At 42.2% G+C, this 16,554-nt stretch overlaps 1 protein-coding gene across 1 annotated transcript in view; it reads right to left on the reverse strand.

Moving 5' to 3' along the window:
• Window positions 1–6,429: 6,429 nt before the first annotated feature.
• Window positions 6,430–16,554, reverse strand: part of LOC120999043 (SPHK1 interactor, AKAP domain containing) — a 268,238-nt gene continuing 258,113 nt past the window's right edge. Inside the window, exons 11-13 of the mRNA XM_040429919.1 lie at window positions 9,614–9,660; window positions 8,238–8,422; window positions 6,430–6,573 (exon numbers count right to left, since the gene is read on the reverse strand). Of these exons, the coding sequence (XP_040285853.1) occupies window positions 6,430–6,573; window positions 8,238–8,422; window positions 9,614–9,660 (376 nt within the window). The remainder of the gene's footprint in view (window positions 6,574–8,237; window positions 8,423–9,613; window positions 9,661–16,554) is intronic.

Consider the following 16,554-nt stretch of genomic DNA (forward strand, 5'->3'; position numbering starts at 1 on the left):
ATACGTGGGCTGTCCATGTAATACACAGACATGACAAGTCCTCCAGAGTAAAGGCTAGACTTTGTATTCACATTCACATTTCAGACTGTGATAATGATCAAACAATTGAGTGTTCCTTGTTAAAACATAATTTAAAAATGGTATTACTAGATCCATCAACCCCTCCTTACAGGATATCCCTAGTTACAGTGGGATGCTAAAGTTTGGGCAACCTTGTTAATCGTCCTGTATAAATCGTTGGTTGTTACGATAAAAAATGTCAGTTAAATATATCATATAGGAGACACACACAGTGATATTTGAGAAGTGAAATGAAGTTTATTGGATTTACAGAAAGTGTGCTATAATTGTTTAAACAAAATTAGGCAGGTGCATAAATTTGGGCACTACAAAAAAGAAATGAAATCAATATTTAGTAGATCCTCCTTTTGCAGAAATTACAGCCTCTAAACGCTTCCTGTAGGTTCCAATGAGAGTCTGGATTCTGGTTGAAGGTATTTTGGACCATTCCTCTTTACAAAACATCTTTAGTTCATTCAAGTTTGATGGCTTCCGAGCATGGACAGCTCTCTTTAAGTCACACCACAGATTTTCAATTATTTTCAGGTCTGGGGACTGAGATGGCCATTCCAGAACGTTGTACTTGTTCCTCTGCATAAATGCCTTAGTGGATTTTGAGCAGTGTTTAGGGTCGTTGTCTTGTTGAAAGATCCAGCCCCGGCGCAGCTTCAGCTTTGTTACTGATTCCTGGACATTGGTCTCCAGAATCTGCTGATACTGAGTGGAATCCATGCGTCCCTCAACTTTGACAAGATTCCCAGTCCCTGCACTAGCCACACAGCTCCACAGCATGATGGAACCACCACCATATTTTACTGTAGGTAGCAGGTGTTTTTCTTGGAATGCTTGGCCATAACAAGGGGCGTTATGCATGGAGGAAAAAGAACACAGCATTCCAAGAAAAACACCTGCTACCTACAGTAAAATATGGTGGTGGTTCCATCATGCTGTGGGGCTGTGTGGCCAGTGCAGGGACTGGGAATCTTGTCAAAGTTGAGGGACGCATGGATTCCACTCAGTATCAGCAGATTCTGGAGACCAATGTCCAGGAATCAGTGACAAAGCTGAAGCTGCGCCGGGGCTGGATCTTTCAACAAGACAACGACCCTAAACACTGCTCAAAATCCACTAAGGCATTTATGCAGAGGAACAAGTACAACGTTCTGGAATAGCCATCTCAGTCCCCAGACCTGAAAATAATTGAAAATCTGTGGTGTGACTTAAAGAGAGCTGTCCATGCTCAGAAGCCATCAAACTTGAATGAACTAAAGATGTTTTGTAAAGAGGAATGGTCCAAAATACCTTCAACCAGAATCCAGACTCTCATTGGAACCTACAGGAAGCGTTTAGAGGCTGTAATTTCTGCAAAAGGAGGATCTACTAAATATGGATTTCATTTCTTTTTTGTAGTGCCCAAATTTATGCACCTGCCAAATTTTGTTTAAACAATTATAGCACACTTTCTGTAAATCCAATAAACTTCATTTCACTTCTCAAATATCACTGTGTGTGTCTCCTATATGATATATTTAACTGACATTTTTTATAGTAACAACCAACGATCTATACAGGAAAATTATGACGATTAACAAGGTTGCCCAAACTTTAGCATCCCACTGTATTTATTATAAATGGATTGGGTACAAAATTAAAATATTAGAATATTTGTAGCTGTTTTCTCACTGTGACCTCTAGTCCTATGAATGGAAGCCCTAAAAGAAGAATTTTACTTTGCTTGTTATCAGGGTTTACATAGGGTGTCAAGTATGCGTTTCTATATTATTGTATGCATACCTTTCTTATATGTGATCACTTAATTAGGCTCTGACTGTAAGTTTTATAGTTTGGTTGGTGCTTTATATAGTTGTGCTTTGAAATATGGACTTATTGGTTGCAATATTGATCTCACTGGGTTTTTCCCAATATGGGTACCCTTAATTTCAAAGTCATCTTTATTTCTGCCATTTATCTGTAAGTCCCATTTTTTACATATTTCCTGCTGGTTTCAAATAAGAATATATGGCTTTTTAAGAAGAAGGCAAAACGGTACATTACATTAAACCAAGATGAAGGCTGCTATACTGTAGATAGGTGAGGATTGTGTGTATATATATATAGTTCACTGCTATTACCTGATGGGATATACTGATAGAACGTGTTACCATTTAGCAACATAGTTTAGTTAAAGCTGTTTTATAAAGTTGGGAAACTCAATTACAGGAGAGGGATTCATGATAAATGATTTCACTTATCATTGATATAGCAAATATGATAGATTGTCACGTCTGTAGCATAGGTCAATCTGTGCACAGCTGACTGCTGGGTAATATAAGTTACACATTGCAGTATATCTACACTGACGTCCTCATAGTAAAACTACGCACAACGTTTACTTTACAAATCACTCAAGTTTCCAATATTCACTGACTGCTATCAATGACAACACAAAATCTTACATTATAAAGAAGTGGTGTCTGGTGCGAAGGTCTTATCCTTCATCCTACATGTGGTAAAAATATTGTGCACATGTCTATATATCCACTACCTACATGTATATTATCATATGTCAGGTATAGTGTTGTATGAATATCTGAAGGCTATGACACCATTGAATCAACTTCTGTTTTACTGAATGGTTTGTTTTCTGTAGCTTGTGTGTGATCACATGAAAGGCAAACCGCTCAGGCCCATTCAGAATGAAATAAAACATGGTTCAGGAGAGCATAGAGAAGAGCTCGTCTGACAGATTTCACCCTGAACACAACTGAGCAGCTTGCAATGTACGTGATCACGCGCAGGCTGCAGTAGACAAACAGTTAAGAACTTTTAAAGGTCACAGTTTTCAGAGAATGTTTGATATGTCATGTTTTCATCAGTGGGGGTCTGGGCGCTGAGACGTTAACTGATCACTAGAACGAGTAGAGAGAAGCACCTACATATCGAGCTCTCTTTTCTTGCGAAAGGAGATCAACCTAGGTGAACTCAATAGAAAGTCTGCGAGCTCATCTTGATTCCTTCTCCTGCAGCCAGGAAAGAGGGCACGCCATGTGAGCGCTTCTCTCTCCTCGTTCTAGCGATCAGTGGGAGTCTCAGCACTCAGACTCCCCACTGTTCAAAGCTTTTGATATGTCTCTATGACATATGAAAAGTTTTTTAAATACTCAGTGACCCTTTAATTGAAACGAATTACAAAAATTGCAACTCAATAAAAAATTGATGCAAACATGTCCATAGACTTTAAACGATAATTGGTCAGTTCTCCTAACGTCTGGTTTAGGGGAAAAAAAATGTATTCCCATTGAAATAAATTTTCCAGATCAACTTTTCTTGTAGAGTCACAAGGGGTGCTGAAATATACTGTCAATGCTATGAAGGTGTCTTGAGGAGAAGTAGGAACAAAAAAATAATTCTAATTCTCCCATTCTTGGGCTAATCTGTAGGGATAATATTAGTTTCCACAAAGTTATGTAGCTTTCGGTATATTTCTGTTATACAGTTGTCCTGTAAGTTAAAAATTTGCTTCAATAAACAAAACTGTGACATTTGCCCTCATGTAAATACATCATATAAATCTGATATGTTATATGCTAGTTCAGTGCACAAAATAATTCCTGCCAATGTGTCTAGGCAATAGTTGTACCTTTATGGTGGATTTCATTTACAGCATACTATATATCTTCTTCCCCCCCCGACCTGCAGCCCTATGAAATGTACTTTAAAGTGAACATCCACCTTTTAACACTATGTTGTTCCTACTGAATATCCAAAAATTTTTGTTGATTATTTTTTATTGATAGCTGAGAGTCCTCTGTTTTCCTCATACAAAGCTCCAAATTCCCTCCATCGATATATTGTGGAAACACAATGGGGCAGATTTTCTCATCCTATAGATGGTGTACCCTTGGGCTGTCTAGACCTGCACCAGACTGCACAGTGGCTCAGACTGGCTAATAAATGCTGCGTATAGCTGGACACTTTTTTCTAACTTTATATCAACTATTGTTTGGCTTAGTTTGAGATAAAAATGTTACACCAGTATTGGGGTGCTATTCTGGCACCATATGGTGCCAGTTAGCCCATGCCCCATTTCCCATACAGCTACACCCATTTTAGATTAAGCCGAGCCCCTTGTTAGACTGTAGACACATATAATTTCACCAAACCTAGATGAGCCAAAATTGTGCAAAATTGCACCACATTTTGGTGCAATTTATACCAGAATCTAGGTTCGGTCATATTAGTAAATGTGTGTCAATATTCTTACTGCCTGCAGACACCAAAAAAGGGAACAGGACCTTACTGCATAGAGATCAACAGAGAGATCAACAGGGATCTCTCTGCTGCTTCATATTCATCTAGTTACTAACTTGGTTTGGGCACTCACTATGTAACTGCCTTGCATTTGAGTCTGGTTTGGTTATCAAATTGTTTAGTTAATTGGGTGGAGTTTCTGCTTGGTAAGCCTTTATATATCCAGACCTTACTCTGGTCTGGTGGCTGGATATAAGATTTGCTAGGTGCGTGTCCTTCCAGATATTTAGTATTCTTTAGTATGTTCTGTATTCTGGAGTTTGTAGTTCCACGATAGTATCTTGCTCTAGTCTACTGTATTCTGGGATCTGTAGTCCCATGGTCTTTCTTGCTGTCTTTGAGATATGTATTTTGCAGTTCCTTCCATGCTTTCCATTGCTCATCTCCTCTGTCCATCACCCTCATTATTTTGCTTCTGTGATCTATCAGTAAGTACGGTACCTTGTTTTCTGCTAGTGTTGATATGTGTTTCGTATATGTTGGGTTTGTGACTGTGCGGTGGTTGTGCAGTTCATCTGTACTTTAAGTCCTGCGGGTTTCTGGGCACCAAGTGACATTGAGAGACATTTATGAAAACTGTTGTGCCAGTTTTGTGCCATTACATTGTCGCATATTTTAGTGCACTTGACAATTTGTGCAAAATTTAGCGACTTGGCTTCCATTACCGCTTTCTGGAATAGAGTGAGAAGTTGGATTGTTTCAGAAAATAAATCACTTTTATGGTGCATTTATAATACGGGACACTGATAAATGTCACACAAAACGCTGCAGCCAGTTGCACAGTATGTCATGTAACTCCCTTGAGCACAATCCCTTAAAAAGGCGAAACCAAACCACATTACATGTTCGCCAGTTTTATAGAACCCATAAGCCATCTCATAAATTTTGGCACAGCACAAGAAACCAAAGGCAGACTTAAAAGTGATAGAGAAAACTGCACAATTGATAAATGTCCCCCCATAGTACTTGTAGGGGTCCTACACCTTTTTCTTACTGATGATCCATCCTTTGGATAGGTCATCAGCATCTGATCGTCAGGGGTCCAACACCCGAGACCCTCGTCAATAAGCTGTTTTACAAGGCAGCTTCTCACTGCTTCCCGCAGGCCAATGATGTCACGACTATATCACGTGGCCTGGGCGCAGCGGGGGTCTGATACCGGAGACCCCCACCAATCAGGTGCTGATGACCTATCCAAAGGATAGATCATCAGTAAGAAAACGGTGTAGAACCCCTTTAAGAAAGGCGACTGTTATGGGTAAAGTCCAGTTCTACGTCTTCAGCACAATAGGCATTGTCACAACTGCTTTACTGCTTTATTATAAGTTCAATATATACATGCATGCTAAGAGCTCCCTCTAGTGGTGGCTACAGGCAGTCATATTTTAAATGTATATCTTTAAAGGGGATTTGGTGTTCTGTATTAGAAAAACAAAGCTTTGACTGCTATCAAGATATATTAAAAACCATCACAGATTTTTGTTTAATTTAGATTTAAAGAAAAATGTTTTTCATGGATATTCTCTTTAAAGAACACTTTGAGGTCTCTAGTTTCCTCTTAACACATGCCTTTAAGAACACATCAGAACTGATCTGGTATAGAGCTTTTTTTCAATAATGAAAAATACGGAAACACAAGCTGTCACATGGAGAAAATTATCCTATTTTGTGCTATTATGCGAGTTGCCAAATTTCTCCAGGTCCATCCACCATAGTGTGCTTTCTCAGTTCTAGTACTGTACCAATATGTACTATATTCCTCATTCAAAGTTCATGTATAACAGGACTTAAAAATGCACACAGTCCGACTAAACTCTGCAGTTTTAACCATATTCCACCCAATAAATACATACATAATTATATATGTATACTAGAAAAATATTAAGCATGACCCACATGCCTAAAAACTGTATCTATTACATTCTAAATATACAATCTGTCAATCTTCTCTCAATAGCGGTACAAAATAAAACAGAGTCTGTTTGCGTTGTAACATAGGCTGGCGAGTTCAGACTATACTGAACCCCATGAATGTTCATGAAGCTTCCCTGAAAGATCCTATCCCAGTTCCAGGAGCCAGTCAAAAAAGCTTGGTGTAGCCTCCCGCCTCTGCTCCTGCACTTTGCAGTGAAGAATGAGGGCACTGAATATATCCCCGACTTTCCAGGACTTCGCTTGGACGAGCTGCGTGATTTCCAGGAACTTAATCAAAAAATTTAAAAAGTTAATTAAATGAATATAAGTATATCAGATATTTGTATTATTAGGCAATAAGGAGACTGTTCACATTAGCATATATACAAACAAAAAGAGCAGATCATTTCACACAAAATGTTTTTAAAAAAAATGTTTTCAAATGAAGACAAGTCTGTTCTATATAGACATGTTTTGGGGTCTCTCCACAAGGGACTCCCCTCTATGAGCCAGAGCAAAGAGCTGCTAATGAAATTGCCATCTAATACATTATATAACGTATTTTTTTGCAGGATACAGTCTGGCTTTATGGTTTTAGGGAGCGCTAATTTTCCCATCAAAATCAATCTGCAGCAAATTGTAACCTCTTGGCCCTAGACGGAGCTCTCCTGTCCTCATCTCTTGACCAGAATAGAGAGCAGTTACAAAGAGCATCTCTTGAAGAACCTGTCCAGCATTAAACAAACAGACCATTGATTTGAATGGGCACTGGGTAACGCTTGAAAGGTTATTCCCATCTTAGACATTTATGGCATATCCACGAGAATGGGGGCCCCTCATCCTGTCTGGTAACATCGAAACTGAGAATGGAGAGTTGGTTGCACAGCTATCTTCATTCAGTTTTATGGGCGTTCTGAAAACCATAGAACTGAAACATGCTCAGCTGTGAATGCTAAGGGTAGGTTCACACTTGCGTTAAACGGATCTGTTCTGGCACAGAACAGCCTGCCGGAGTTCACTGGATCCCGGCTTGCTGCATACTGCTGTTCACTGCCGGACCCCTTGACTATAATGGGATCCAGCGGAGATTCAGCCAATGTCTGGCACATATGCTGGTTTTCGGTGGGCAAAAACCATTGCATGCAACTTTTTTTGTCCAGCTAAAAGCTGGCATTTCGCCAGCAAGAGGCCAGATCCCCGCTAAATCCCATTATAGTCAATGGGGTTTGTTAGTGAAGGGTAGTATCCAGCTAGACCGGATCCGGTGAAGTCTGGCAGGCTGTTCTGTGCCAAACAGCCTGCTGGATCTGTTTAAAGGGACTAATCAAACTTGTCCAAACTGAAGAACCCCTGCATTGAAGATATGTCCAGCCTAAACCTTGAATTGTGTTAAGTTATACAATTAGTTATGACAGCAATTCAATATAATCCTGTGTCTTCCGCTCAAAAAAAGAATATGTTAAACGTACAATTCTTTTTAACATGGGAGCTTATGGCCAATTGATGGTATCTGTTAGGGTGGGCTCACATCTCGTTTTTCCCATCCTTTTAACCTATACAAAAAACGTATACGTTAAATGTATGCCTCAGACTGATGCCAACAGTGGCATCCGTTCACCATACAGTTCCATTGTAAAAAAAAAGTATACTTTTTTTTACCATTGCGCAGGATACAAGAACGTGGCGTGATGCGTTTTTTTGTATCCTGAGGCATAAAACGTGATGTAAACCCACCCTAAAAAACAATGGGGCAATGACATAGATGTGTTGCTTAAGAGCCCCTACACACATGATTTTGATCTCGCATTTTTACAAACGCCATCTAAACTTCTTACTTTTTTTTCCTATGGTTTTTTTTAGAAGTATTTTTCCTAAACAACTGCTTGAATCACATTTTTGGGGCTTTTTCCCCCCCTATAGAGCAGGAGATGTCAAAACGCCAGAAATAGTACCTTCTGAATCCTGCTTTCCTGAGATTTTCTGAAGTAGACTGCAGGAGCTCCTAGCTCTGATGCAGCGATCCACTGTAAGGTTATGCGTAGCTCATAATCTGAGCAGTCTGAATCCAGGTCAATGTTTAAGATAGAGACTTCATGCTGACAGCTGACTGTGCCGACAGATAACCCAGAGGTACATTCTGAAAAAGAGGCGCGATCAGTGTCAGATCCAGGTTTTATTTAACTGAACTAGTTATTTGAGCTAAAATATGGCAAACATGGAAAATAGTACATATACAGCTCAATGAATGTACCAGTAATGCAGGTTAACACGCAGCGGCACGCTGATTATATCGTCTAAGTTCCCCAATAATTCCAACTAGGCTTGTGATCACCCATAATGTTTACATTTCTATATGCTTTCATTTTTTGATGTTAGTTCATACTAGGAGCTGCCGTACTCCGTCCGTGGAAGGGTGAATCGGTTTGCCAGGCTGCCCGTTTCTAACCCTAGAGAAACTGGTAAGAAGCTGGACAGGATTTCTTCACTCGCAGACTACCACTGTGCTTATTTCGATATGAGACCCGAGAAGAAGGATTTATTATTATCTCTAATGAGTGAATGAAGCTCTGGAGGAGCAGGATCGAGGACCTACAGGCCCTATAACTAGCGCTACACCTATGCTGTATAAGTATCTGCTGATACATGAGTCACAAGGGGAGTAATGGGTTTGGGATGTAAAGAATGGTACAATATGTACAATGCTTAAAATTGCAGTCTAAATTAAGCTTATTTAAAGGGATTGTGTCACTAATACATGTATCCCGCCAAGCAGATATCGCGGTTATATCACTTTCCCCAAATACCACCATGTATCAAAACTGCCTTATTCTAAAGTTATTAGCCGACCGTTGCACCCTGTGGCTAATGAATTTTGATTTCAGTTGCTGTTGGTTACGTCCTGTAGTGGAGCAGTGTAATACGGGACGCACATGCTCACTGCACTTCTTTTCCTTCCCATCAATAACTCTATGTGTAGTGTCAGTTACATGTCAGTTATGGATTAATGGATAGACAGACAGATAATAGACAGACAGATAGATAGCTACAGATAGATAAACATAAGGATGAATGTTACTCTAATGATGGGCATTAGCACAAGTTCAGTCTGTTATAAATCCAGTTACACAGAACATTTTAAAAATGTGGAGATAAAACAAATAAACTGGTTAGTGCCACAAGTTCTGCTGATGTCAGGAGTCCTCTCACTGCCCCGATGCATGATGGGGCAGCAGTCACATGACAAGCCAGGAAGTAAGATTCAAACATGGGGGATGTGAGAAAACTGCAAATGATGGTCTTTAGGTTCTTTGTGTAGACAGTAGCTTACCATCTGAATTTTCCTCCACATCCTTGGTCACAGTCTTTTCTGGTTTTCTTGTAAAGAAAGATAGAGGAGGTTATTAAAGCAATGCAAAGCTTAGGACATTCGGTGTTAAAGGGAATCTGCCATCAGTCTTCTGCTGCCCTCACTTCTAAATCCTAACAGCTCCGGCTCGTGCCAAGGAGTCCTGATATTCATGGGCTCCAGGCTCTCCCCGCCCACTTGCCTCTGACAGTTTTTTTCCTTATGAATCAGCAGCAGGTGTGGGCGGGGAGAGCCATGAGCTCATGAATATCAGGACTCATTGGCATGCGCTGGAGCTGTTCAATACATGATTTTGGTAAAACGGCTGAGTTATTTAAAGAAAGTGACCCAGCATTTTGCTAAGGAGACCTGTCACTAGTTTACAATGCCTTTATTTAGGACACCATAAAACTGGTGACAGATTCCCTTCAAATGGCTTATTCTTTTTATCCTAGAAACAATACAACTCTTTCCATGGGCTGTGTCTGGCATTGCAGCTCACCTCCATTCAGGTTGACTTGTTATACCAAACACAGCCCAAGTGGCACTGTTTATGGGGAAAAAAGCAGACTCTTATTAGAGATGAATCAAGACTGACATTTTTTCCACTAGTGTCGTTCCCCTGTGCACTGGAGTGACATACTCCTAATTTATTAAGAGGCAGATGTCTCTTAATAAATTAAACAATCTCTTTCCTTCCATGCACCAGAAGATCAAATCTAAGACATCTATTAGCTGACGTAGACATGAACTATAATGTACTCCAGTTTATGTAAATCATAGTAAATTTACTAAGACCCTCCCACATCCCGCCTACTTTTGGGAAAGTGTTATGAGCAGAAAAGTACCCTAAGTGGCAAAATTTTGTGCGAGTAATTTGTGTGCCAAAATTTGCCACTTTTTAAGGGCTCCTGCACATGACCATTGTTTGGGTCCACATCCGAGCTGCATTTTTTGCGGCTCAGATGTGGACCCATTCACTTCAATAGGGTCGCAAAAAATGCGTATGTGTACTGTACGCATTCGTTGCTCCGTTCCGTGGCCCTGCAAAAAAATATAAAAAATAGAACATGTCCTATTCTTGTTCGTTTTGTGGACAAGAATAGACATTTCTATCATGGGCCGCCCGTTCCACAAATTCCGGAAAGCACACGGGTGGCATCTGTGTTTTGCGGATCCACAATTTACGGACTGCAAAACACAGTGTGGCCGTGTGCATGAGCCCTAAGGCCAGTTTTATAACATAAAGCCAGTGATACATCTCCCCATAATTTGGGAAAGTAAAGTTTAACTTCCATTACTGGTAAAGTTTCTCACGCAATTTTTTTATGTAGAACATAGCCCTGAACATAGCCCTGAACATAGCCATTGAATGTCCTTTACAGAGATTCCCTATGTTCAGGTTTAACCACTGTAGTTTGTTGTATAATTTGGTACTTACAGTCTTTGAATTCAGATTTTTAATGACTAATATGGTTAGGGAAATACAGACGCTTCACTGCAAGTACCACTTAAAGAGGCTCTCAGTGACCAATAAATATAGCTGAAATAACAGAGCGCTAGACATGCTCTAATTTTCTAATACACTCTCAGCAACAGTCAGATCCCACAAGTGCTTAACCCAGGAGCTATAACTAAGAATATGTTTATGACGTATGTTACAGAGGGATTCACGTACATATCCCTCATCCACAGACAAGAGCTAATTAGGAATTTTTTTCCCCAGTTTGGCACCTGGACTGAAACAGAGAACATAGCAGGAAACTGGAGCATATGACGTGCTCTATCTGTGCATTCCAGTGTTTCTAACCTGCATTTTTTTCTTTTTTTTTTTCCTGGACAATTTATCAAAAAATCCCAGACAGCTAATATTTCTTAAAGGACAAATTGGAAAACCGTAAGTCATGAAGATATATGATATATGCCTACAGCGCTGAATACTGATGTGAGCAGCCTTCACTGTCAACTGTAAAACGATGATAATTCTAATCACAATCATCTGTACCAGCTCCTCCAAACAAAATCACAGGCTCATCCAGCCAAACCGGAGACACCCGTCTGTACACAGCTGTTTTGGGGTTTTTGTACCTCATCACTGCAAGGGAGGCTACTGATCGGCTGGAAGAGATTCCTTAGATGTAGCTTATGGTATTGGTTCTCATTGAAGAGATACAGCGGTGTATGGAGGCTTATTTTTCAGGTATGCAAATTATCTCATACAAGCTCTTGTCATTGCCGGTGACACTAGGGAGGCTGGTCACTGTCACAGCCTGCTATTGTCTGCTCCTCCCATTGCTGGATGTTTTGATCCGCGAGACGGGGAAATGCAGCGGCGCCCCGTGCAACAATCTGGAGGGACAAGGGGACTGGGTAAGTATTGTCTATAGGAGGACCCCGGGCATTATGGAGGGATATTTCTACTATTGGATAACCCCTTTAAAGAGGCCCTTTTACCACTCGGGCATCCCCCAAGTAATAATTCTGGAACGTCTTTTCTTATGTCTGTATGTTGTGCCATTCCTTTATTATTTCTACTAGAAGTTATGAATGAACTGCTAGCAGTCTGCCCTAAGGGTACAGAGGGGTGTTAACCAGTTGGGGGAGTGTCGCTATACTGTCTCACTCTATCCAGTCATTACTGTCATTGTCAGATTGTGCAGGTACACACCCTTAACTGGTTACCTCCCCTCTGTACCCTTACTGCAGACTGCTGGCAATTCATTCATAACTTCTAGTAGAAATAATAAAGGAATGGCACAACATAGAGGCATAAGAATAGATGTTCCAGAATCGTTATTACATGAGGAATGCATGAAGCTATCAAAACAGACATGTCAGGGGAGGTGAGAGGTCCTCTTTAAAGAGGTTATCTGGGAAAATATATTGATGGCCTATCCTCAGGACAGGTCATCAATAGAGACGAGCGAATTTCTAAAAAATGCGATTCGGGCGGTTCACCGAATCTTTTGAAAAGATTCAATTTTATACGAATTAATTTGTGGCGAATCGCGTTAAAAAACAGCTGTTTCCTGGCTGCAGAGATCCTTTATAGTGGTGTAGAACACTGTGCCTTGCAGCAACACGTATAGTGAGTCTGCTGTGGTAGTGAAACAAAACTGTGAGTCAGTATGATACACACATGACAGGCGTCTCTCTTAGAATCACTGCACACTTCACTTCTTTGGGCAGTTACGGGACCTTACAGGTCGATGTTAGCGTCAGGTATAAAGAATAAGGTTGAGCGAACACCTGAAAGTTCGGGTTAGCGTGTCTGGTTGTGAAAGCCCCCGGCACCTCCCCGCCGAACTTCGCCGCTAAGTTTGTGTTCGGGACCCAAACTTGACCCCAAACCCGAACCCCATTGAGGACCCGAACTTTGGGGCACTAAAATGGCTCTAAAAAAGTCTTAGAAAGGGCTAGAGGGCCGCAAAAGGAAGCAAAATAGGGGTAAGAGCAGGACAATTGCCTTGCAAACAAATGTGGATAGGGAAATGAATTAAAATAACAGAATTTAAAAGAAAGTAAAAAATAATGATCTTGAACTAGGAGGTGGAGGTCAAATTGGAGTAGGAGGTTGAGGAGGTGGTGGATGTGGCGGTGAAGGTGGAATCGGTGGTGGAGGAGTAGGAGTTACTCCACTGAAGCTCGTGCTTTGCATTTAGATGCCTGGTCATGCAGGTGGTGCTCAGGTTTAGAACATTTATGCCTGGCTTCAGACTCTGATTGCACAGCGTGCAAACCACTTGCGTTTTGTCGTCAGCACATTGTCTGAAGAACTGCCACACCAGGGAACTCCTTGGAGCTGGCTTTGGTGTGCTCAGTCCCTGGGTGCAGTGGGCAGTAGCAGGCGTACTGGCTAGGGGACGGCCACTCTGTTTTTGCACACTGCTCCCTCTTTTGCTTTGTGGCAGGTGGACATTGTCTCAGGACCAACAGCGTGAGAACATGGAGGCGGAAGAGGCGTCACCTGGCTGGTTTGGCTTGGCAGGAACCACATTTACCTTGTGGGCCGTAAAGAACATATATTGTCCTTGAACGTAGTTACAGCTCCACACATTGGCGCTGCCGTGCACTTTGGCAGACAACGACAGGCTCAAGGACTGGCCCACCTTCTGTTCTACATATGTGTGCAGGGCTGGTACTGCCTTTTTGGCAAAGAAATGATGACTTCGGACTCTCCAACTCGGCTCGGCACAAGCCATCAGTTCTCTGAAAGGTGCAGAGTCCACCACTTGGAAAGGGAGGGACTGCAGTACCAGCAACTTGGCCAGGAGCACGTTCAGCTTCTGCGCAGTTGGATGAGTGCACATACACTGCGTGCAGAATTATTAGGCAAATTAGTATTTTGACCACATCATCCTCTTTATGCATGTTGTCTTACTCCAAGCTGTATAGGCTCGAAAGCCTACTACCAATTAAGCATATTTGGTGATGTGCATCTCTGTAATGAGAAGGGGTGTGGTCTAATGACATCAACACCCTATATTAGATGTGCATAATTATTAGGCAACTTCCTTTCCTTTGGCAAAATGGGTCAAAAGAAGGACTTGACAGGCTCAGAAAAGTCAAAAATAGTGAGATCTTGCAGAGGGATGCAGCACTCTTAAAATTGCAAAGCTTCTGAAGCGTGATCATCGAACAATCAAGCGTTTCATTCAAAATAGTCAACAGGGTCGCAAGAAGCGTGTGGAAAAACCAAGGCGCAAAATAACTGCCCATGAACTGAGAAAAGTCAAGCGTGCAGCTGCCAAGATGCCACTTGCCACCAGTTTGGCCATATTTCAGAGCTGCAACATCACTGGAGTGCCCAAAAGCACAAGGTGTGCAATACTCAGAGACATGGCCAAGGTAAGAAAGGCTGAAAGACGACCACCACTGAACAAGACACACAAGCTGAAACGTCAAGACTGGGCCAAGAAATATCTCAAGACTGATTTTTCTAAGGTTTTATGGACTGATGAAATGAGAGTGAGTCTTGATGGGCCAGATGGATGGGCCCGTGGCTGGATTGGTAAAGGGCAGAGAGCTCCAGTCCGACTCAGACGCCAGCAAGGTGGAGGTGGAGTACTGGTTTGGGCTGGTATCATCAAAGATGAGCTTGTGGGGCCTTTTCGGGTGGAGTCAAGCTCAACTCCCAGTCCTACTGCCAGTTTCTGGAAGACACCTTCTTCAAGCAGTGGTACAGGAAGAAGTCTGCATCCTTCAAGAAAAACATGATTTTCATGCAGGACAATGCTCCATCACACGCGTCCAAGTACTCCACAGCGTGGCTGGCAAGAAAGGGTATAAAAGAAGAAAATCTAATGACATGGCCTCCTTGTTCACCTGATCTGAACCCCATTGAGAACCTGTGGTCCATCATCAAATGTGAGATTTACAAGGAGGGAAAACAGTACACCTCTCTGAACAGTGTCTGGGAGGCTGTGGTTGCTGCTGCACGCAATGTTGATGGTGAACAGATCAAAACACTGACAGAATCCATGGATGGCAGGCTTTTGAGTGTCCTTGCAAAGAAAGGTGGCTATATTGGTCACTGATTTGTTTTTGTTTTGTTTTTGAATGTCAGAAATGTATATTTGTGAATGTTGAGATGTTATATTGGTTTCACTGGTAAAAATAAATAATTGAAATGGGTATATATTTGTTTTTTAAGTTGCCTAATAATTATGCACAGTAATAGTCACCTGCACACACAGATATCCCCCTAAAATAGCTAAAACTAAAAACAAACTAAAAACTACTTCCAAAAATATTCAGCTTTGATATTAATGAGTTTTTTGGGTTCATTGAGAACATGGTTGTTGTTCAATAATAAAATTAATCCTCAAAAATACAACTTGCCTAATAATTCTGCACTCCCTGTACTGTTGTCTCTTGGCAATCACTTTGGTGATCGATTGCTGACGGAATGACTGACTAGGATGAGGAGGTGCAGGAGCATCTGGACCAGCAGATGATGGGAAGGACAGACAGCTTCCTTCAGCTGAGGTGGTGGAGCCTTGACTGCCTGAAATCGGGTGCGTGCCACTGGTTGACGCAGCGGTTGCTGTGGCAGGCTGGACCACCACATTGGAGCCACGGTTCTCCCAGGCCACTTTATGATGATGCTGCATATGTTGATGCAAGGCCGTGGTGCCAACATTGGCACCCTGGCCACGCTTCACCTTCTGCCCACAGATTCGACATATAGCCATATTCACCTCCCCCAGCGGCTTAACCAAAAACTTCCATACCGCCGAGTAGGTGATTTTACCCCCAACACTCTGCACTGACTGACTGCTACTGCCACTGCCTCCGTGAGCCCCTGCAACACTACTTTCCGGGCTGGTAGGCTCCTGCGAAGCGGGTGGTCTACCCCGGGCACATTTTGCTCCCGACCTCCCACTGCTGCCACCCTGATTACTGCCGGCCACACTAACGATTTTCTGGCTCTACCGCTGCCTCACGCACAAACTGCCACCCTCTTCTCCCGATGATGATGAAGCCCCTTCGTCTTACGGCTCCCAATTGCGATCGGCTACATCATCATCGACTATTGTCTGCACGTCACTGATGTCCTCCTCAACGGTTTCTGAGCTAGGAGCCTGACCGTTCGCAACACCAGCTCCCACGCCACTCTCCTCATCACTACTTGCCCGCCTACCGGAGGAATCGGCGGATGTCTCCTCTGGATCTTGGCTGGGCAGTAGCTGCTGACTGTCCTCTAGTAGCTCGCCCTCGCTGTATAGTTTTGCTGAGCGCACAGCATATAGTATTTCTCTGGCTTGAGGGAACAGAAAAGGACAGAGGCAGGTTGAGAACAGGTAAAGGCACAGGCTTGCTCCCGGGCCATGCCAACTAAGGGTTGTGTCTGATGAACCCACTGACTTGAAGATCGAGTCAACCCTTCAAGAACCGCTGGGTTGCTGGTCAAGACACAACCG

Source organism: Bufo bufo, chromosome 4 (genome assembly GCF_905171765.1).
Source record: "Bufo bufo chromosome 4, aBufBuf1.1, whole genome shotgun sequence".
Taxonomy (NCBI): domain Eukaryota; kingdom Metazoa; phylum Chordata; class Amphibia; order Anura; family Bufonidae; genus Bufo; species Bufo bufo.